The 23,980-nt window shown below is 40.9% G+C and overlaps 1 protein-coding gene across 1 annotated transcript in view; it reads right to left on the bottom strand.

The window, feature by feature from the left end:
* Positions 1 to 19,453, bottom strand: part of LOC111142223 (bestrophin 3) — a 34,365-nt gene extending 14,912 nt beyond the window's left edge. Inside the window, 6 exon segments of the mRNA XM_022495255.1 lie at positions 2,844 to 2,996; positions 3,085 to 3,162; positions 4,581 to 4,735; positions 15,335 to 15,568; positions 16,062 to 16,156; positions 19,302 to 19,453. Of these exon segments, the coding sequence (XP_022350963.1) occupies positions 2,844 to 2,996; positions 3,085 to 3,162; positions 4,581 to 4,735; positions 15,335 to 15,568; positions 16,062 to 16,156; positions 19,302 to 19,453 (867 nt within the window).
* Between the last annotated feature and the right edge of the window lie 4,527 nt (positions 19,454 to 23,980).

The raw sequence follows: 23,980 nt of genomic DNA, 5'->3' as shown, positions 1-23,980 counted from the left end.
ACCTGTGGGGTTATGTAGGCTGTGAGCTGAAGAAATTTACAAGGGCCCAGGTGATGAGACCAAAATTTAACCATGGGGAAGATAAAACAGCAAAGACTTAAAACATAATTAAAGAAAATAATACAAGGAGTTTTGACAATTATTGGACATAACAGCTAAATGAATGAGTCAGAGAGCTAGCGAGTCATAAAGTTGGAATTTGTCTCCCTTTGTTTTATTCTAAAGGGTTTTCTGGTACCTGGTCAGTTTCCCACTGGGAAAAGTATAGGTAGCTCCTTATCGCATTTTTTTTCACATATTTTCTTATAGTTGATCAATATGAAATGATCTTACTATGTTCCAGAATTGGAGAGCCTTGATGAGAGATTTATATGCCAAATATGTCTCGCCTCCTTTTTAAATAATCCCTTTGAGGAGTGACTGGGCGGCTCAATTGGTTAAGCATCGACTCTTGGTTTCACTTCAGGTCATGATCTCGGGGTTGTGAGATCGAGCCCCATAGGGGGCTCTGTGCTCAGCAAAGTCTGCCTAGGATTCTCTCTCCCTGTCCTTCTGCTCCTAGCCCTGCTTGTATTCTCCCTGTCTCCCTCAAATAAATAAATTTTAAAAAATCTCTTTGATTTTTATTATCAAGATTGTGTGTGTGTAGGTATGTGTGAGAGAGAGACAGACAGGTGGGGGGTGTAGAGAGATTTTACATTGGGCTTAGATGGGAAAAAACAAGGGTAAAAAATAAAGGCACCATTGATTAGTTGAGTTTCTATATTCTCAGACTATTTGGTAGAAAATCTACCTACTTAATTTTTAGGATGTAAGTCTAACCATTAACCACTTAGAGCAGCTGTTTTCAACCTTGGGTGAAGATCGAAATAACCTGTGGAGCTTTAAAGGCGCTTGATGCCTGGGTGCCTCCCTCAATTCTGATTTAATGGGTGCGAGGTTGTGCTGAGCTCTCTGTACTGGGTGAAGCTCCAGGAGATTTAAGTGCGTGGCTGAAGTCGAGAACCACCAACTTGGAGATGCATCTCCCTTGCTGTAAGTGATGAAACTGGGCAGGGCCTGTGCCCCGAATCAGTCAGCCTCCCAGCAATATTCCTGTCAAAGTCCCTCACTGCACCTTCCAGGGGCAATCCACTCTTTCTGGCCTGGGGTTGTAAGAGGTCACTGGATGGGCCTTAAAAATATTTTCGTTACATCCAGAATTTCACTTTTATGGGATCATTCCTGTATATAATATTAGAGTTTACATTTACCTACCCAAATGATATTATGTTTCTGGATTGACTATCTCAAGAAACAGCTTTTAGTTTCTTAGAAGCTCCCTTTCCAGCAAATAACTGAGTAATATACTATTTATAAGGTTAAGATGGGGTGTTTGTTTTTTTTTTTTTTTACATTTTGAAAAGCTTTATAAATATTAGGATGGGCAAGATAAAACATCTGCTTAGAAAGTGAGATCTAATCCATTGGGTGGGAAAGCAGTTCTCTTCTTTTCTTTTAAGGCTGTCTATCTCCTAAAGGAGCTAAGATTGTATTTTCGTATTTTGCCTTTAAAAGTATTTTATAAAGGAGCAGAATGTTAATATTTTAGAGAGCATTTCAGAAGGCAAGAACTGTTAACAGTTGCGTACAGGCTGGGCAAACACCACATGGACACAAAACAAAGAATTCAGGGGACAGGACAATAAAAGACTAGAACGATCCAGCATTCAGGCCAGCCTGATTTTCTGTTTATAAGACCGGAGTCTTCTTTTTTCTCTAATGGGAGATGAGAGCTATTAGTTTCTCTTGCTCTTTCTCTGTCTTAAATGGGTAAAAATAATTAAGGATCACTGTCACTCAGCTGAAAATGTTTTTGCCAATTATTAAGGACACACCTTTACTTCTTGAAATGCCAATATATTTATTTTTCCTGGTTAATGATTCAAGCCAATCAAAGCAAAAGCACTGGAGGGGAAAACTTTGCCACAGCCTGGAAGGCTGCTTTAGTGCATACAGGGTGTGGCTGGCTGCAAGGTCAGTGTTGGACACTTCATTTTATTCAAGTCATCTTCAAACTGTCCTTAGATTTCAATTACCTTAATGGAGCCATTGTCTTTGTGTGTATGTGTACTACTTCTCTTGCCTCTGGCTGTGGTGTTTACGCAGGCATCCAGGGCAGGTTGAGGGGCAGGGGTGGGGTGGAGGGTGCTGGGGGAGGGGGTTCAGGGGACTGGGGGGTGAGGACAAACTCAATTCTGCACTGATGGTGGGACAAGTCCTTCTCAGGACTCTGGCCTGTTTTTAATTTCCTGGCAAACCAAATGTCATCATAAATTCTGCTGTTTCTGGTTTTGATTCTGATGAATCCTTTTCTGAGGCTCAGTTCTAGTTTTGGAAATGCGATGCCTTTAATGTGGGACAGCTAGTAGGATTTCAGGGAGTCACAGTTAACTGCAGAGTTAGGTTGAACCAATTTAATAATACAATGCTAATGCTGAAGCCTGATATACAAGGCTTCTTATTTACTCCCTTTCACTCTGCCTAGTTGCCGATTGTGGCATAAAATATCAAGGCAGTTACGGTTATTACTTTAATTACATTACTAGAATCCTAATGGGAGCACACAAAGACTGAAAAATCAGTAGCTGTAAAAGAGTGTTCTTGTAATCTCTTTGCTTTAGATGGCTGTAATATGGTACTCACCACATCTCTTTAAAAGTAATGACATCCCTGGGCGATTCAATGTTAAGTCTACTGTTGAAGGGCTCATGAATGAGTGACTCAGTACAGACCCGGGGTGCAGAGGGTAGAACATGACAGGGTTTACAGAGTGGGTCTCAGGCGCGGAGACCGTGGGCTACCTTGAGCCATCCCGCGTAGAAGAAGAACTGGAGGAGCGTGAAGATCGGAATGTAAAGGTCTAGGTCATGCCCTGCGTAGCCTTTGGTGGGATCCAAAAACTGGCGTCCAATCAGGCAGGCAAAGAAGAAGGTGTAGACTGCCAGGGTGACAACCTGCAGCAGAGAGAAGCGTGAGTGAGAGCTCGGCGCCAGGTGCCCACGGCAAGCCTCAAGGAAAAACCGAGTGCCAAGAGCTTGATACCTGGGTGTAGACCAGCGGAATCCCAACCCAGTCGTAGCCAAATAAGAGGCTGCACCAAGAGCGGTATTTGTTCATTTCCTAAGGCAGAAACAGATAAAACATAGTTTACTAAGATGATGGGTGGGGCAGTAAAGATTTCCTGGGATTCGTAGTGTGGCTTTGACTTTTAGGAATATGTCCGTAAAGGGGCGCCTGGGTGGCTCAGTGAGTTAAAGCCTCTGCCTTCGGCTCAGGTCATGATCCCAGGGTCCTGGAATCCAGCCCCCGCATTGGACTCTCTGCTCAGCAGGGAGCCTGCTTCCTCCTCTCTCTCTGCCTGCCTCTCTGCCTACTTGTGATCTCTGTCAAATAAATAAATTTTTAAAAAAACCTTAAAAAAAAAAAAAAGGAATATGTCCGTAAAAGGATGAAGCTGACTTTGTAAGGTTCTAATTGGTTCTGAGAGCGACTGAGAAAGGAAACATTCTGGAAATGGCCATCAACATCATTCCACAATGCAAAATGGACGACTGCAGTTGGGCGTTTTAAAAAATATTAAAAGAAATCAGGTCTTTATAGGACTATCCCCTACTCTATTGAACCCGTAATTTCCAACATGTATGTTTGCCCAAAGTGGTGATGGGAAGGCAGGCGTTAATATTTTAAATAAGTCATTTCTATCCATTTTGGTACATTTCTGTGAGAGCAGATTTTTTTTTTCCCTGTTTCTCTACCTCTTTTGAAAACATGTTTGCTATAGATTTTAGAAAAAAAGAAGCACATCCTCTGCCCCCTGCCCCCATGAAGACTTTACAACAACACTTACATTGATAGAGAATAATCTCTGTTTGGAGCAGGAAGAACTCTAATCCATTGATTTTTTTTTTCCCCTTTATCAAGCATAAGTTATTACATAAGACTGGGAAGAGGAGTTTATGTTAATTTGGGAGTTATTTTTATATCATTCATTCTTTTTTGCCTGATTCAGGCAGGAGATGGTCATGGTACATGTCTATCTAGGTCTTCTATAAATTTGCTTTTCAGATGAACTCAGGGTTATTTCATCTAATGAAAACATCATTTCATTTCCTGGAGTATCTGAAAAGTTGGCTTAACCTCAGGAAATTCCAACTGGGGGGATCTGAGTGGACAGGTTTATTTTTACTCCAGATTTTATTCTAGGATGGTGGAGCCAGGGATGGTAAACACGCCATGTGGACACAAGATCATTCAGAACTCTTGACAGCTCTTGGTAATCAATTAAGGGACACTTTCTTACAGAGCCTGAAAGCCTAATTCTGTTTAGACTGAGTTTCTCAGCAACCACCAGCAATCCACATGACTTAAAACCTGTGTGTTATTCCTGTCCTGCATGTTGAGGGTTCCGATACTAGCCCAGTCTTTCTGGTTCCAAAGGAACCAGAACGAAGCAGACTTGTCCTGGTCTGACCTGTTCCATCCAGATCCCTGCTGGTCTCTGATTAGCGTCTTACACTGACGATTTGTGAGGTACTTACAGTCATCAATGATTGTAGGTCAACACTGTCCCTGATTCTACCTTCCTTTCGGGCTTTCGCTGCAAGATTTCCAAACCAGATGAATGGAACCCAGTATTTCAGATGAGGGGATTTGAGATGGTCAAATAATTTTCTTTCATCTGCTGTCATAAAACCTTTAGCACAAAATAAAAATAGCGCAATTATGCAGAATTAGTCTAGCACTAATACATTACCATAAATATTTTCATGGTTACTATGGGAGCATACAATTGGGGGATATTAAAAATGCATAAAAGATGCCTCAAGTAGTTTATACTTGTATTAGAAATAAGGAATGTGTGTGTGTGTGTGTGTGTGAGTGCAAACACATTTTTAATCTAACAATAATATATATCTAACTATATATATATTGTTACCTAACAATAATATATAAGTTATCTAAAATAATATATAAGGCAAGGCATGTTGGTAATCCCTCATAGAGATGGCCATTAGGAAGTAAGGTGACTTTAAATGGGGACTAGAACATCTGGGGAAGGTTTCCTCTTTAGATTTTGGTTTATTCATCTAAAATTGGGAGCAAGAATACTTAGAAATGTTAGGATTAATGGGTGACCTGGGTGGCTCAGTCAGTTAAGCATCTGCCTTTGGCTCAGGTCATGATCTCCGGGTCCCAGGACTGAGTCCCACATCAGAGAAGACTGCTTCTCCCTCTGCCTGCCTCTCCCCTTGCTTGTGCACTCTCTTTCTCTGACAAATAAATAATAAAATCTTAAAAAAAAAAAAAAAGAAATGTTATGATTGAAAGAATAAAAGGTGTTAATATACAGAAAGCACTTAGTATAGTGTGGAAACCACGAAGCACATACTTTTCCTCCAGCTCACTTGCTCCCTCCACAGTCCTGATCAACCAAGTCCCCTTCTGTGAAGCCTTCCTTGATGTTGGTCTTCTCCTTCCCTTGGGATTTCCCCCCTTCAAAGTTCCCCAGACAGTGGTCTCTGTTGCCTTGTATTAGGGATTGTCATACACAAAGATTTCTCTTGCTAAGACCCTTTGGAAGGGCAGTGAATGTATGAGTGTAAGGACCTATTTAGAAACTGTCCCTGCTCCCCTTCCTCCAGGGGATTTACTTGAAGACCAATCCCGGAAACCAGCTTCAGGTAAAAAAGCCCAGATACAAAGGTGGGTCAGGCCAGGTGGAGACATCCGATCAGTGGGGGGGATGCATACTCTCTCCCTGGTTACCAAGGAGTATGGGCCCTGCCCTCTGGGAGCCTTTTGGGCGCCAATCCCAATCAAGGTTAATAGGCTGGTTCAAATGTCTACTAGGGTAAATTGTAACTCCATTGGTCACCTAGCATCACTGTGGAGTTTCCTGTGTGTGTTACAATCTCAATCTCATTCGCCACCTGTGCATGGCCAGGCCTGACCGCATGGCCTTTGCCCTTAAAAGCTAGTCTGTGAAACAGAGAAGGGTCGCCCACTCTTGTAAGAGGTGCGTCCCCGAACGTTCAGTTAGATTTTTGATGCTTGGCGCTAAATAAAGCTTTGCTTGACCTTCACTTTATATCAGTCTTGCTCCTTTAATTACGGACCCATTATTGGGGCATAACAATGATCTTCATAGTGCCCAGCATATCTTAAAAGTATAATTTTTACAATCTTTATTTGTGTGTGTACATGTATATAACACCGTTTGCCTGAGCTTGCAGTGACCTCTCTAGCCTCAGTTTTCCCAGTTGTAAAAGAGAAATGATAGTACTACTTCCCAGGCATGTTGCAGAATTACATGAGATGATGAACGCCTGTCAAGAGGTTAACATAATGCTTAGCACATACCTAGCATTCAGTAAGTGCCAAGGCATAATACATTATGAAATTTTAGTTATCCACCCCACCCTCAACCTGCACAGCAAGGAAAAAAGAGATTTGAATAAGAGGAGAGGAGAAATAAGGGAGCAGGTTTATTTAATAAACGAACATTTACTGAATGTCTACTGTGCACCAGGGTTTGTTCATATAAATATCTACCTTATTTTTTATGTATTTGGGGGTGGGTAGGGGCAGAAGGAGAGGTAGAGAAAGAATCTCAAGCAGACTCCCCACTGAGCACAGAGCCCCCACGTGAGGCTCAATGTATTGACTCTGAGATCATGACCTGGGCCAAAACCAGGAGCTGGACACTTAACCACTTGAGACACCCAGGTGTCCTTCAAGTATGTACTTTAAAAGCTTGCAGTTTACACTTGACCTTTTGCTTTTTAAAATATTTGATTGAGTCATTCAAATGCTACAGGAATCCAGAAGGACCAAAAGAATATTAATAAGAAAAGTCAGTCTCATTTTCCCAGCTACACAGTTTTCTCTCTGAAGGAATTACTGTGGCAAGTTTATTGTGTATCTTTCCAGAGAAATATCATTCAGACTTAATTTTTAAGAACACAAATGGCTTTACACTAAATACATACATATCTGTCATTTGTTTCTATTTTTTGGTTATATCTTGGAGATCTTTTTTTGTTAGTATATATGGAGTGGCATCATTGTTTTTAATGGCTGCTATCTAGCTAATTGTATACAATGTTCTATTTAATTAGTCCTCTTTTGAATAGACATTAAGTTGTTTTCATTTTTTTGGTATTAAAAAAAAATAATGATGCAGGCTCCTGGGTGGCTCAGTTGGTTATGTGAGTGCCTTTGGCTCAGGTCATGATCCCGGGGTCCTGGGATCGAGCCCCACATCGGGCTCCCTGCTCAGCAGGGAGCCTGCTTCTCCCTCCACCTGCTGCTCCCCCTGCTTATGCTCTCTCTCTGTCAAACAAATACATTAAATTTAAAAAATGATGCAATTGGGACGCCTGGGTGGCTCAGTTGGTTAAGCGGCTGCCTTCAGCTCAGGTCATGATCCCAGAGTCCTGGGATCGAGTCCCACATGGGGCTCCTTGCTCAGCAGGGAGCCTGCTTCTCCCTCTGCCTCTGCCTGCCACTCTATCTGCTTGTGCTCACTCTTGCTCTCTCTCTCTCTCTCTGACAAATAAATAAATAAAATCTTTTAAAAAAATGATGCAATTAGTATTCTTGTACTTATTTCCTTGAACTTTTAAGTGGACTTTTCAGTGTTAACTGTAATTTAGTACCAGTAATGTTTTCTGAATTAAATCTTTTTTCAAAAATGGAGTTTTGTTAGATACTAATTTTGAGTTACTTTTGTCTCAGGAATGTGGTCATTTGCTTATGAAATTCTAACACATTCATATGAAAATCGACTTTTGCCCCAATGTAACCTAGTTTATATCCTTAATCACCTGTAATCAATTTACAAATATGATTATTCCGCTTTAAGTGATCCTCCCTCCTTACCATGGAGACGTAGTTTTATTTCAGAGGTGTTACTCTAATAGAAGAGGAGTCAAAGAGAAGAGAGACCTGCTCATTTTGAAAGTCACTGATTCATAGAGCCTTGGAGTTACCTAGATCTCGGTCAGTGTTTTTGAGAATAGGGGCTACTGATCGTGGGTATCTGAGTCACTTGTGACATCTGTCACCCATGGAGAGGGCTAGGCTCCACCCTCACCTACTAAATCAGACTCAGAACCAGCTCTGTGCCTTACCATCTCATGCATGCTACTTCTAGAAAATTCTGATTCAGGTGGTCTAGAGTGAGTCCGGGCATCAGCATTCATTCAGATCTTCCAGAGTGATTTAATGGAATTGGGTCCAAGCAGTCACATGTGTACCAAGCTCTGCCGGAAATTCTTTTTTTTTTTTAATATATTTTTTTATTATGTTCAATTAGCTAACATATAGTAGTACATCATTAGTTTTTGATGTAGTGTTCAATGATTCATTAGTTGTGTATAACACCCAGCCCTCATAACTGCAGGTACCCTCCTTAATGCCCACCCAGCTTCCCCATCCCTCCACCCCTTCAGTTCCATTCCTGAAGTCCAGAGTCTCTCATGGTTTGTCTACCTCTCTGATTTCTTCCCCTTCAGTTTTCCCTCCCTTCCCCTGTGGTCCTCCCCACTATTCCTTATGTTCCACATACAAGTTCTGACACACAGCAACGTTTGAAAATCACTGCCCCGCCGAATGAAGATTCTATTTATTCAGTATTTGAAGTAAACAGAGTATCAACTACAAAGCCAGTATTTACCAACAGGAGACTCGTTTTAGATAATGCTCAGGTTATTTATGTTAGCTTAGAAGGAAATTCCTCATGCCTGAGGAATTGGACTTTGTCTGGATGTCAAAAATAACAACGAGCCTGATCATTCGCTTCTCGCTTCTCAAGGCAACTCAAAGTTCTTGCCTGATCAAGATACTCCGCCTCTTTTTTTTTTTTTTTTTTCTTTTTAAAGACTTGCGGAGCATGATCGAGCCTTGTTACAAGAGGTTAATAAACTTGACCTGTCTTGGCTCTATGCTTAAAGATTTGCAGCAGCGGTTCATCCTTTACCTGGAAGCTATTCTCTGACATTTCATATCATTCGGCTAGCAGTTACATTCTTGGGATTTATGCTGCAATTTTCAAAAAATTACCCCGTTTATATACCAGTTGCAATCTCTGTCATTTGACCAAAGAATAACTTTACCTCTGCTTATTTTTTATTCAGGAGTATGGATCAATTTGTGCTGGCAAGTTCTTTTTCAGCTTTTTAGCAGAATGCAAATATGCAAAGTGAGGGTTTATTCAGGGCAGACACAAAAGCTAGAGTTAGCTTCTCTCCCAGGTAGCACACCCACCCACTGGAAGGGGACATGCAGAGCAAGGAAAGCTGGGGATTTTTAGTTTTTCAGCCCAGAGGTAAGGAGTACTTTGCTCAGCTCCGTGGAAGGTGGATGACAAACCAGACATTAATGTGTCCTCCAAGAGTGCACAGGCATTGTGGTTTTTGCTGCTCCCCTCAGGGTCACATGTCTTACTAAAAGTAACCCCGTCTTTGGAAATCATATCACTGGCCAAGTACAAGGAAATCCACAGATTGTTGGTCAAATCAATTAAAAGGATGTTTGTTATGAAATGTAATTCTATCCTTATCAGTACTTTAGGCCACTGTAACCAGAGACCAAGGAACTTTTTCAGAATGTGGTCATTATGCTCATCACTAGGACTGTGTGATCCGCACACCCACTGATCTGCCGCAGTTTGGTAGCGCTGTCAACTGGACTGGTCCTCACATCACCCTGTGACCTTGACCTGTCAGTCTTCATGCCATGCTCCCTCGGGTCCTACCCATAACCCTGACATTGCTGCTTTGTCTTGCTGTTACATCTGCTCAGAGCTCCTCTTGCTCTCTCTTTCCTTCTGGCTTTCTGGCCAGGTAGGCTCTGTTCAGCAATTTTCATACTTGTCCCAAGAAACCTCCTTAGTATTTCAAATCAGAGTAACCTCCCTCCACCCCACGTTTTTACTTGCAACTAGAATTGTGATTTCATGGAATAGGACCTCCTACTTTAAGGTAAAATGTTACTGCCCTCAAGCCAAAGGCCTAATTAAGTCCACTGATAAACAATATTCCAGTCTTTAAAATTTTTCATCTGCCATGCATTTGGTCTATTTTGCTTCAGTTGAAGCTCAGGCAGATGTCTTAGGCTTTTAAAGCAGAGTGTGCAAATGAGACTCTATTCAGAAGAGCTAAAGCTCGGCATCTCAAAGCTTGAAGGCAGAATGGGTTTATTGCCAGTTCTTTCTGAAAGAGAAGGTTGTGCATTCAGCATCTGAGCCCATCTCAGAGAGATGACTTTTTCAGAAAGATTGCAATGTGCCTGGCTAATTTTCATCTCTGTACTGTACTTTCAAAATGAATTGAAATGCAGCCACCGGATTCGACTACAGTGCTCCTTTAAACTCAATGGTAGAGGTTTAGAAATCCTTGTCAGCTGGAAAAATCAAAGGGAGGTCAGAGAGATTGAGGGAGAGAGATGGAATCACACTGTGAAACTGCTGTGGGCAGGATGTGAGACTTTTTTTTTCTTTTTTTTTTTAAACCACGGACCACACTAAGATACATTGTTCCCAAACAATGATTGGTTCTTTCAGCTGGTGGTCTCTCTGATATTTCCTGATCAGTTTAGTTCTGTTCTATTCTGTTCCATTCCATTAAAAAATGATGGTTGCAAGCTATTAAAATGACTTAAGAACCCAGTAATGAATTACAAACCATAGTTTGAAAAGCTTGAAATAGGATATGGTTGAGTGAAATCAGTTTCTAGGATTGCAATCCTGGCCAGAGACAGAGAACCTTTCCTCTTTTCCTCATGTGGATAAAACATCTCTACTCAGCCATATCCCTGTCCCCTGATAGTTCACCACCTTCTACACTTGACACACAGGAAATAATACCCCCTAAATCAGTGCTCTGAGCCCTCACCTGTCTGGGTGGCCCAGAATTTTATTTTCCCTGAGTGAGCAGACGTGAGGTGATTTGCAGGTGAGGTTGGAGGAGTTGATAGCTGTGCCCTGTGTCCTGGTGCAGTGCTTGCTAAACTCTGCTGTGTGTTAGAGTGGTCGGGGGAGCTTTTAAAACTCTTGATGCCTGGGTTATATCAAACACCTATTGAACCCAATGTCTAGGGTGGGAGCCAGGCATCAGTATTTGTAAAAGATCCCTAGTGATTTCAATTTGCAACAAAATTTAGGAACATCTAGCCTAGTGCACAGAATCGTTATGTCATTTTAGCATTCTTGGCCTGGGCTCAAACATCCTGCAGAGCTTCTGGGAGCTCGTTTGAGGTGGGGGCTCTTAGTTGCTAAGCCCCAGACATTCTGATTCCACCAGCTGCCCAGGAACGTGCAATTTAAAGTCCCCTTGATAAATGAATGTAGTCTATGATCACACTTTGAGAAACATTGAGTGGATGCCTTGATTAACTCTTAGAACTGTGTGGAATCTCAAAACCCTGACCCGCTGAGACTACCCATCATGGCATTCATTCAAGTAGGGCTGGTTCCGCCGTGCACTTTCTGTCCGATGTAGAGCAAGTGTGCATAGGTGAGTCAAGTTTCACTCACAGGATGACATTCTGTCTGTTCTGGGCACAGCATGTGAGACTATAGAGGTAACTGACTCAGCCTGTAAAAGTTCAGCCAGCAGGAAAAACTGGCACAGCTGCAAATGCCACTGTCCCCTTGATCACCTCTCTGGAGCGCAGAGTTGCGGGAGATCTCACAGAGACCAAGGAGCCCCACCGCCATGAATGCGTCTGAAAGAACTTGAACAGCACACCACAGGGCAGGAAGTCAGTACTATACAACAGCCATTTGATTTTACTTAGTGAGAGAAGATCACAGGTTACATGATCTGAGTATGGGGCTAGCCTTCCAGCCAGTGCATCTAAAAGCAGAATTTGTGTTTCAACAGCCATTTGACAATTGGGAGCTTGCTTAGTTGTATTAATGTCTGTATATCATAAGTGCCGCTAAAAATTCTGATGGGGTCTCCTCAGGGTCTTTCCTTATAGAAGAAGCTCAAAGATCCTCATGTTAAGAGTCAAGGGCTTTAAGAATACTGAACAGTGTCCTCTCCTCAAATTTTACTGTTTTCTTTCATTATCTCTCTCTCTCTCTTTTTTTTTTTATTTAAGTAGGCTCCACACTTGAGCCCAATGCAGGGCTTGAACTCGTGACTCTGAGATCAAGACCTGAGCTGAGATCAAGAGGCAGACACTTTACTGACTGAGCCATTCAGGCACCCCAAATTTTACTGTTTTCTAATCACTCTTATGGGCTACCAAGCACAAAAGGAAATGATTTGGGAGAAATAGAAATACAATGTAGAGATATAAAGTTCAGCTGTAAATACATTTGTGTTTTTCTCTGAAAATGATTCATGTGAGCAAAGATTTATAGCAATTTTTGCTGATCCTTGAGGACAGAGATCATATCTATTCTCACTTCTAGCTGTGCTTCCGTGCTCAGCACAGTGCCTAGCATATCATATACACTCAACAGATCTTTGTTAAATAAGCAAATACATGACAGATTTAGCAACAGCTTTAGTAATATTTCTTTTAGAGGAGTGTATATAATTTCCCATCACCTATTTCTGTGATTCTGGTGAGTAATTTTGAAGAGAAATATTTTTTTCCTTCTGATCACTATGAAACACCAACTAAAATGTTTTGATTCAGTTTTATTTCATAATCCAAATACCCAGTTAAGGCCATCGCTTGAACTGGCAAAGGTCTGGAATTGTGCACCTGACCTGACTTAGGATGAGTGACATCTTCCAGGGCTGGTCATTGGAATGACTGAAATTTTCCAGGCCAGGTTTGTTGCCAATAGGCAAAACGATAGAGACACTTCTGTTACAGCTCCTCTGGTAAGTAACTGAGAACAGACCAGTTTAGGGAATTTCCAGCAGTATAGATATTATTTTGCACTCTACGGGTATTTCTATTTTCATGTGAGCAGAAATGAAACCATTTTATTTTTAACTTGAGAGATTTAACCTGTAACATCAAAGCATATGTATTGCCCCAACAGCGTTTGCTCCTTTTAATTTTCCAGACTACTGGAACTTGACTGTCCAACTTCAAAGCAAGGAAAGTTAGGGACTAGCAGGTGGGTGACCTAGGTCATCTGGCTCTAGTCAAGAGATTGCCAGATGCTTCAGAAGGAGATGCTGGTCATTCTCTCTGCCCTCTCACTCAGTTCTGAATCTTTCTGAAGAAAGATTCCCTGAAGCCAGGCAAAGCTTTTAGAGGGAAACTCCAACCATCTTAAAACCCATTGTCTCTCAGAAGACCAGGGACCCCTTGCCTCAGAGTGTCCAGGGGCTTGTTAAATCCATTCATTCCTGGCCACCACCCCAGATCTACTGAATCAGAATCTCTAGGTGTGGTATCTTGGGATCTGAGTTTTTAGCAATATTGACTTTTAACAAAATCTACTGTGCACTGAGGTTTGAGAACATGTACTTTTCCTGACAGGTGATTTTATGTAAGAAAGTCACCAGAAAGGAAGTAGGTTTTCTTGTACCCTCAACATTGCCTCCAGCCTTTGCCCCCACTCCTCTGGGGCCCTTGTGCTTTATTTACTAGCCCTCTCTCCCCTCAGGCAGAGCAGGTGCCCTGGCTCTGGGCTCAGGACATCTGCCAGACATTTTCCGCCATCCCTGAATTTCCTGTTCTTCCCAGAAACGTTGGCACAGGCCAAGGACAGTCAGACAGTGACGGAGGCATGTGTCCAGCTCGGGGGAGAGTGGAAACTGACCCCATGTGCACACTGACTCAGCCCTCTCTGTTGGGGAAAGGAGCAAGTTTGGTGAGCCAGCTGCCAGTCCACAGAGCGGGTGCCCACTCAATATGGCAGACTGTGGGCCAGTCAGGAAGGATCTGGCCTCTGGAGTGGCTCTCCTAGCTCCGAGGGCAGTGGTTTGGAACCTTTGCCTCTCTGCCCAGTGCACAAACTTTATGTCCCTTTATGTCCCTGTGGCTACAAGCTGTCCAATTACTGCTTTTTCTTGTGAGAACACTTCAGAGGGAGCGAGAACAGTACAGACATGTTCCCTGTGATGTCAGGGAACCAGGCCCCAGAGGCACCCGCACAGGCCTAGGCACCCTCATGGCTCCAGTCAGTTCTGTCCACACAAACCAACTGAGTCACTGAAGTCAGCACAAGGCTCGTTATGCCCATGCATAAAAACCTCTTCAAAAAAGCCCTCAAATATCAATCTTTTTTTAAAAAAAGCTGTTTTCAAGGCCATCTCAGGAAAGGAGCCTGATACAGCAACCTAATTTGAGACTGTACTCAATATAAAGGCAGAATCACCTCACGTTTTTTGTTTTTGTTTTTGTTTTTTAAAGATTTTATTTATTTATTTGAGAGAGAGACAGAGAGAACATGAGAAAGGAGAAGGTTGAAGGGAGAAGCAGACTCCCCATGGAGCTGGGAGCCTGATGTGGTCCTTGATCCTGGGACTCCAGGATTATGACCTGAGCCGAAGGCAGTTGCTTAACCAACTGAGCCACCCAGGCGCCCCACCTCATGGTTTTAAAATGTGTATTCATTAATCTATCCCAACAAACTATCAGACTGACAAACAACCACCAAGCACAACTACCAGTTTTTATTTGGTGCCTGCCCACAATGATCTCATTTAATCCTCAACCCATTAAGGTCTGCTCTGACAGCTTCTCTCCTAAATATTAACATACCAAAGAGAACCATCCTCCCAACATGACTTGTTCCCAGCATACTGTGCCCAGGAGCGCGGGTTGAACAAATGCATCTATTTTTTTTTTTTTTTTAGATTTTTTTCTTTTTAAAGTAATCTCCACACCCAGTGTGGGGCTTGAGCTCACAAACCCATGATCAAGGGTTGCACCTTCGGCAGACTGAGCCAGACAGGCGTCCCCAACTGCATCTACTTTGAGGGGTCAAAGAGAGACCAGAGCCACACTGCCTAGACAAAAACTCATGGTTGGTTCCTGCTAGAATTGACTTTTAGAAAAGGTCAGGTGATATTAACATGGTTCTAATAAATACAGTAATTATTGTTATAGTATATTTACCTAAAGGCCATGTGACTCTTTGCCACTGAATTTGAAGTTGACTCTCTGCCACTTCTCTTTTGCGCCCCTAGGAAACTTCTTGAGAGCAGTAACTATGTCTTACTCATTTTTGCCTCTGAAGACTGTTTCTGGCATATAGGAAGTAATCAGTAAATGTTTCTTGGATGAATGAATAAATAAAATTTCAGAGGAATTTTGGAGGTTCCCATCTAGGCTGAGGGGAGTCCACGGAGGGCAAAGGCATTCAACATACCTGCTTCAACCACGTGGTCCATGGTTGGGAACCTTTTGTACACAGCGGTGCTCACAGAGCGGAAGATAAGTAGAGACGTGAGATTGACATAGCGCATCAGCGTCCTTCTTAGCAGGCGCCCGTGCTCGTCCCTTCCGTGAACACTGCTGGAGATGAGGAACATCAGCCTATCCGGCCAGGGCAGATTCACAAACTGGTTCCACCATCGGTTCACTACCAGAGTGACATAAAACCCTGTAAAATGACAGGAAACGATAAAGCCATTTCTTGCAGCATACATGGTGACCCTGATGCTTTTAGCAGAATTTCAGCTTTTTTAGGGATTGGAATGTAAAAATATGTTGCTATCTGTATCTTAGAATTTCGCCCTCCGAAATAAATAAATAAAAATAAATAAATAAATAAATAAATAAATAAATAATTTGTGCCTGGCAAGGCCTTAGCACCCAGTGAGTGGGTATTAGAGTTTAAATATTGACAGCAAAAATGGAGCGTTAGTGAAGAGGAAGCGTGATTGTCCAATCGCAAATGATGACCTCAAACTCGTTTGGGGTTAATTTAGCCAAAGCAGTCCTGAAGGAAAACCTTACGGGTGGTTGGGGTTCTATTGCAAGCGGTGGCTTTTCAGGCATGCCCCTCAGCTTGGAAACACTCCCATGCAGAGTCATCGGTGCCATCCTAACGGAGACAGCTGTGTGGCTGCATTCTGCGTGTGACCTATACTTACCAAGCACAAAGGTTACTGGAATTTGTTCAGCATATCTGTCACAGTAAATTGATAATTTTTCAAAGTAACGTTTTTGGGCTCCTGTAAGTAACAATCTGGAGCAAAAATAAAATGCATAGCCCTTTATGATATTATACTTCTGCACCTGCTTTGCAAGTGATATTCAGTGCAAACAATTAAGCACAAATAATTGTAATTTTTTTTTTAAGGCACAATAACTTTTTTCCTACCTGAGCTGATGTCTCTCAAAGGCTTTTTAATTGCCGAATGGTTCAAGTACTAATGTTTTTAGTACATGAATGTTATTGGCCATTAGACAGTTGGGTTTATTAACTTTTGTTTTTAAATACTTTACATTTTAAGCTTTTGTGTGATGAATACATTGGATTTAGAGCAAAATACCTCATGAAGGCGTCCAATTTTCAATTATTCGTCAGGTATGCTTTAAAAAAAAGTGTCTTGATTAAGTGAATTACAGTTATTAAGTTAATTACTAAATAATAGCCCTAAATTTGACATCTTGATCTTACTCTTCCCTGAATATGCTACTTAGCACATTCTTGATCATATGCGCTATACTTCAAGGGAGATTATAACTGTTTATTTCACCTACAATTAGTTAAAATATAAAACAATGCAGATATAACTAGAAGTAAAATTTTTTAATTACTATATTTGGTGGGTTTGTAGTTCTATAATATAAATATAAAAATTTATATTACAGATCTGACCAAAACTAATTTTCTGGTATTGTTTGACATAAATTCATTTAATGAAACTATTATTGATGTTTATATTATAGGGAGGGGATTCAGAGGCAGAAGAAAGGTCTCAAGTCATGGTCAAGATCTAGAAAGAGGAACAACACAGATGAATTTGCATGAAAGAATGAGAACAGCTGTTCCAAGGGAAGAAGAAATCTCTTGGAAATCCATGATAACATGTGCCAAGGGTGTGTTTGAGTCAGGAGAACTTGGATAAGGGAAGCAGAGGGATAATGAGGTAACAGGGAGCCACCAGCCAGATTGCAGATGAAAAGCTGGTGCTGAGAGGATTCTGGGGTGCAGGGTGAGCTTGGGGTGCAGGGTGAGCTTGGAATTCCTGCCTTGGCTTTGGAGGAAGTGTCAGAAATTCTGAAGTTAGGAACGGGTTGTGCAGGCGTGTCAAGGTCATGCCAATGACAAGTCACAGCCAGAACAGTTTCTGATACTCAGATAGAAATGGTCAAAGATGATTTAAATGTGGAAAGCACAGGCCATAAGGTCAGAGGAACCCAGGTTTGAATTCCGGATCAGCCACTTAAAGATTTGGACTTGGAACCTATCTTTAAATCTCTCTGAGCCTCAGTTTTCCCATTTTTTGCAAATGGGAATAATAATAACTATGTGTTAGGAATGTTATGAAGCTTAAAGAATATATTATATATATAACTACTTAACATATGATGTCATACTTAATTGATTAAAGAGGCTGTTATTATTAATAATTTGCCAAAGGAAAAAATATTCAGCTATTAGCTACATAGGAAGTTTAGTAGCTAGAAAGTACTAAAATGATGATTTTGTCAAGTTCATCCAAAAGTAAAAAGAGATATAATCAAAGAAATGAATTCTGTCTTTGACTTAGGATTTTTGCTAAGTGTAATTATTTGCTTATAACAGAATTTTAAAATTTAGGATTATTAGTACACATGAGAATGACACTGTGTCTATATTTTTCTACAGGTATGTTTGACTTTCTTGGTAAAGTCAGCCTATAGTTCTTGGTATGCCTTTAATCAAGATTAAACATCTATTTTGATAAGATTTTATAGTTGAACATTTAAAAAAATGAAGAATGACTTGCACAATTGATCATTATTATAAATGTAAGTACTTTTTGGTCTAAAAAATTTTAAAAAAATATATGCATACTATTTTATGGGGTATAAATAAGATATTAGAGCAAAAGAGGAGGCCCCATGGAGGATTTCTGGCTAGGATGCAGCTGCTCTAAGTGCTCTTCTATCCTAAGCAGCGGTAGCAGCAATAAACTCACATTAGTAAAAATAAACTAATGAGACAATTATTCTGAAACGTCATGTGCCTTCCACCATTTCATATTCTGAAGGATTAGATGACACAAAAATAAATTGTCCAAATAATATTGTATTTATAAGACACAACTGAAAGAAGATTAGAGGTTTGTAAATAAAACTTTCCCTTTACAGATATTTTGATAGGCAGCAAAACAGCTCTTCCTATTCTACTTTTGATAATTATCGGCTGGCCAAATTATCCCTCTTCTTCAGATAGAGTCCTGCTGCTGCAAAGAAGAAGGCAGGTAAGAGCAATGATAACACAAATTTGTTCACCTGTATGCGGGAAAGAACAAACTGAACTACATAGAAAAGGAGGAAATACAGCCTCAAAAACCTTTAGCTTTTTTATTTTAAGTTCTAACTTCCCCCAGAGTAGAAATGAATGCAATCAATTTTAATAAAAAAAAAAAAACTCACAAAGCTTCTCTTTTGTACTATTGATAAAATTTTATTAAGACCATGATTTTAGCCATGAAAGTATTTCTTGGACATGATTTTGCTCAGATTTTCTGTCAGTCTGACAGGTGTAGGTTGTGATGTTGTAAAGAATAAACATCTTTTGTTGTGAATATAACACACCCCAAACTCAGAAGATATCAACAAAATAAATTAGTTTTCAGGCCTTTATTTAGTTGAGGTATAGGTAGGATTGGCAGGCACCATCCTGGATAAGATCTTGTCATTCCAGGCAGAAGAAAGGAAAGTTGCCTGATACATACCATTCTCAAACACGTTCATTACGCAGGTAGTTGCTATAAGTTGTCAAATTACAAACTGACATTATCAATGACATAGCTGAGAGGGGCACAAGTGATTATTTGTCTGTGGCCTTTGCCATTCCAAATCATCTCTGAGTATTTAAGTATAAATCTTCCCTTTTATACCTCTGGCGAAGTCTGGCAGCGTGACTCATTGTGATCAGCTAACATGGGGCTGGAATGAGAGCCACCTGAATATGATAGTTAGGGTCTACTTAACATCCTGAGCATGGTTAGGTGTGGATTAAAATACCATGTCCTGAGGTGAAGAAGGCAAGAATGGATCATGCAAAGGAGGAGATTACATAATGCAAGAGTCAGCGGCAACCAAAGGCTCCGATTTTTGAGACTGTATTCTTCCATGATATCTGATGGCCATAGGAGACATGCAAAGGAAGGTACCTGTACACCAAACTTATTGCCGTGTAAAAAACAGCAAAGACAATAAATTCCCTGTACAGTAGTTTGTAGATGCTGCCTCTCCACTTGAGGAGTAACCTATGAAATCCAAAAAAAGTCGCATTTGCTACTTTACTGGAGTACGTGACAGTCATCTTGGATAGCTTTTTTTGTCTAGAAGAGCAAGAAGACAAAACACAAGTAAAAAGCAATGTTTAAGTTTGAGCATTAAGTCTATGTCTCAGACTCAAGCCACTAACCAGCCATCTCCCCATTCTGCCTTGCTCTGTTTAACTGATTTGGAATTTGGCGATAAGCACCTTCACCTCGCTGAATCTTTTAGTAGGAAAGGGGAGTTAAGTAGTCTCTGGAAAGGGTGATATTGGAACTTGCACTCATTTCTAAATGTTATCCAGGTTTTATAGTCATCACTTAGTAATATTTAAATGAACAAATGTGATCTAAGAAATGTGTTGTGTGTTTTCTTAATTCATGGGAAGATTTAGGGTATCGATATGCTATATAAATTGACATTTCCAAAAGCACCAGCCAAATGTACTCTTTGGGCCTTTATTTGCTAAGGTATGTAAAGAAGTATCTATTTCACCCTTAAATTTCCTGAGGGGGAATTTATGGCTCTCTACTTAGAAATCAGGCGATACTGTTGAAAAGAAGCAAGCCTCTTGTGGGAATTTAATTCATGGGTCACTTTTGGTGGCTTTAGTTGGATGTGGGTACCTCTGTAGTGGGGCTCCAAGTGCATGGGGAGCCCTCTGTACACTTTTCAAGGAAGGGTCACCACGATAGTAGTGGACTTTTCCCTGGAAAAGTCATCATAAAATACCTAGGGAGGCTCACTTTCTGTTTGGAACTGACCAAAATGAGGTCCCGATTTGGGCTCTCTCTACTTGGATCTGTTCCGTAGATGTGAGTAGGATGAGAATAGGACCCCAGTGCCTCGTTCCAGTGAGTTCTCTGGAATTCCATTGCTTTCAACAAGAAAGCAAACATTCAAGTTCTGAGATGGCCTTGAACTAATCCGGCACCACTACTCTCTAACATGGAGCATAAACAGATAACATGAGAGGTCTTTGAAGTCTTTTTTGCTTCAAAATGATCCGTGAGGAGGGTCTTACAGAGAGCTACTTAGATGGAAATTATGGAGGTTTTAGAGAGATTTGGGCTAAGACACAGGAAATAAATCCTCTAGCAGATTTCTTACAGGAAGTAGCCTGCAGCACACATTTTATCTAAATGAGAAAACGTCCTGTCTTTATTCAGAGGTGAGAAAACAGTCCAATTCTGATTTGCCTAGTTTCCCCGAAGAAATAAGACTCTGGCACTACATTCACAAACTTAAACTTTCAACATCACTGATGTTAGTAAAGAAATCGGGGCTTTTTGGCATAAGGAAGTGGCATTACGAGAGGACGGCAATCGTGCCACAAAGACAGTCTCATTTTCCCATCTTTACCTTGTCTATCTGTCTAATGTGAGTAGAGCCAAAATGGGGGGAGAGGAGCATAATAAATTAAGCCCATTTCATAATTTGTTCTCATGGGCAGTCTCATTTTAGATAACAGTCCTCAACTTGGTTTAACAGCTCTCTCATCTGTTTCAGCCGTCAGAAAAATTAAGATCGGATAGAGTAGAGGTCAGAATGAAAATACACGGGTACTCTTTGTGCACTAACCTATTTCTTGGGTTTGGAGGCTCCGGCAGGAAAGAAAATCTTGCGATTTCAGGCTCCCCCTGAAGAGGAGCCTTCAGGTCGGTGCTGCGTTCGGCTTCCCGCTTCGCTCGTGCACACTCAGATTTCCTTTCCTTCTCTGGTGACCGAGAAGACCCAGAGGGTGACAAGTCCAGGAGTTAAATGTTTTTCCACTTGCGGAGGCCTGTTTATGCCAATTTGCCCACTGATGACAGTTATAGCTGGGAACAAACAGAAGCAACAGCTGCTGATGTAGCTTTTTTCTACTCTATAATTATAACTCCACCTGCCGCCCAAAGTACCCCTTTGAATGAGAAGTCGGAGGTGACGTGAAGGAGTTTGGGCCCTTGAAGTCTTGTTATTTTCATTTTGGTTCTACCCTGGGATCAAGGAAGACAGATCCATTTTCCCCTGAAGTGTTCTGTTTAGAAGTTCACTGGCCACAAAGGGGGAATCGGGGTAGTCTGTGTGTGCTTAGGATGAAGAGTGAGTTGTTGTGAGGCCATAAACTGGGGCAGATGAGAATATATACAAGATTTTCACCCGTTTGAGAGGTATCGAGAATGATCTTCCCTTCAAAGCAACAAGCATGTGTGTTTGTGAATGTGTGGGCATGTGCGCGTGCGTATTTTAGAAAAGCAAAGAGAATTATTATGTGTGATGGCTTAGTGCAGTGGAAAACAGCACACGGATTCATTACATTTGTTACCCTTCTGTGGGCAGCTAGGAAAATTTTTTAATAATTCAAAATGGCTTCCATAGTTTTCTTCTTGAGAGAGGGAATACATTGGCATTCTCTAAATAGTGAAATAAATAATTCAGGGCCTTTGCAACCTCCTAAAGTAATGTGTGCCCCCAAGCATTGCAACTTTAGTTTAACTGAAATAACAACAGAAGACATATATTTTTGTGAGGAAAGGATAAAAAAATGCTTATTTTGAAGTTGAGGAATATACATTGAAAAGGGTTTTTTAAATAACATTTTTAAGTTTTATATGCATTTGCCTGGTTTCTTTTTTTTTTTTTAAGATTTTATTTATTTATTTGAGAGAGAGAGACAGTGAGAGAGAGCATGAGCGAGGAGAAGGTCAGAGAGAGAAGCAGACTCCCCGCGGAGCCGGGAGCCCGATGCGGGATTCGATCCCGGGACTCCAGGATCATGACCTGAGCCGAAGGCAGTCATCCAACCAACTGAGCCACCCCGGCGTCCCTTGCCTGGTTTCTTTATCAAACTATAAGTACCCTAGAGCAAAGACAGGGCATAGGTGTCTAATATCTTGCCCCCATCCCTGTTCACAGTTCCAGAATGAAGTGGATAATGGATATTCAATATGCATCTGTTGTTTGATTAACATCTTATCATCACTATGACGCTTCTGTGAGTACATTTGGGGGAATTTGTGAACATTTTAAAAGCACATATATCATGCTGCATGTTTTACATGTGGTTGCCATGGGAAGTGGTTGACTAGACCTGATGGTGTGTTTATAAGGGTTTTGCAAGACTGATCAGTGTTACAGAGTTTGAGCAAATCTAAACCTGAGGGCTTATGAAATAGAAACATGGAGGGTATTTTTAAAAAAAATTCTCACTTTTGTGTATCCTACTGAAACATGGCAGGATTCCCAGCAGTAAGGACCGTGGAACTGGGGGAGTGGGCCTCCTCTATGGGGCACTGTTGGCTGGTCTCACTTTTAAACAAGGTTAATGATGCTCATCTTTCCCATTGCACTGTTTTAAGGAATGACTAATTAATGGTTGAGATTGCATTTGAAATGCACGTTAGTCAATAATGATTAGACTAAATGAACAAACTCTCATTATTGAGCTCTGAGTCTGGGGGCTATTTCTAACAATGTCCAGAAAGATGCCATTCAGAGATGAACTCATTAGAGGGGACAAGCCACTATAGCTTATTTCCAAATATCCAACAAACGCCAAATGGCACAGTTAACTGCTCATATGACTTTTTGAAGAAAACTTTAAAGTTTCTTGTTAAAAATAGACATTTTCCCAGATTCTGAAAGTAACATATGCTTATTAAAAAATAAAAAGTAAAACAACGTATAAAGAACAGAGTTGTACTCTATATTGCTACCCTAGAGGAGTGATAATCATTGGGCACAGAGTTCATCTTTCCAGACTTCTGCAGAAAATATTTTAATTCCTATAATTAATGGTAAACGATATGATAGACATCTCTTTTTGTATATATGTGTGTGTGTGTAAATATATGTGTATATACAGACACAAACACACATATATATATTTATACTATTCCAGTCATATTTTGACAGTAAACATCAGGTAATGTGATCCTGACCACTCTGACTCTCATTGATCCTAATAAACACATTGGTCTTTGATTCCAGTAAAGATCCAGTGACAGGAAAATTCATAAAAAAAGAACAAGGGATCATTTCTAAGTGATGAGAATACTGATATTCATCCATAGGTGTCTGGATAAATCACTGGTCATTCCTCAAAGGCAAACAAGAACAAACTGAAGTAGCATTGCCAATTCCTCAAGGAGAACCAGCTTTTTAAAAAGCCCTACATTCATTTTAAACTCTTCTACTTATTTCATTGATGTGAGAAATCCTTTTGTTTTTAAAGGAAGGTATTTTTTTTAAAGATTTTATTTATTTGACAGAAAGAGACCCACCAAGAGAGGGAACACAAGCAAGGGGACTGGAAGAGGGAGAAGCAGGCTTCCCGCTGAGCAGGGAGCCTGACGCGGGGCTCAATCCCAGGACCCTGGGATCATGACCTGAGCCAAACCCAGACGCTTAATGAGCTAAGTCACCCAGGTGCTCTACTTACATTATTAAATAAGGAATAAGGAATCAGTAAACATGTTTGAACAGGATAAGGGCTTGAAAAAAATCTGTGTTACAGAAAGAATGTGCAGACAGAATGTGATGGATTTGAGTGGACAGGGAGTATAGGAAGGGAACCAGTTTGGAGTTA

Source organism: Enhydra lutris, unplaced genomic scaffold, assembly GCF_002288905.1.
Source record: "Enhydra lutris kenyoni isolate GAN:26980312 unplaced genomic scaffold, ASM228890v2 scaffoldscaffold7, whole genome shotgun sequence".
NCBI lineage: Eukaryota > Metazoa > Chordata > Mammalia > Carnivora > Mustelidae > Enhydra > Enhydra lutris.
Note: the sequence above shows the minus strand (reverse complement) of the source record. Positions and strands in the feature narration are given on the sequence as shown.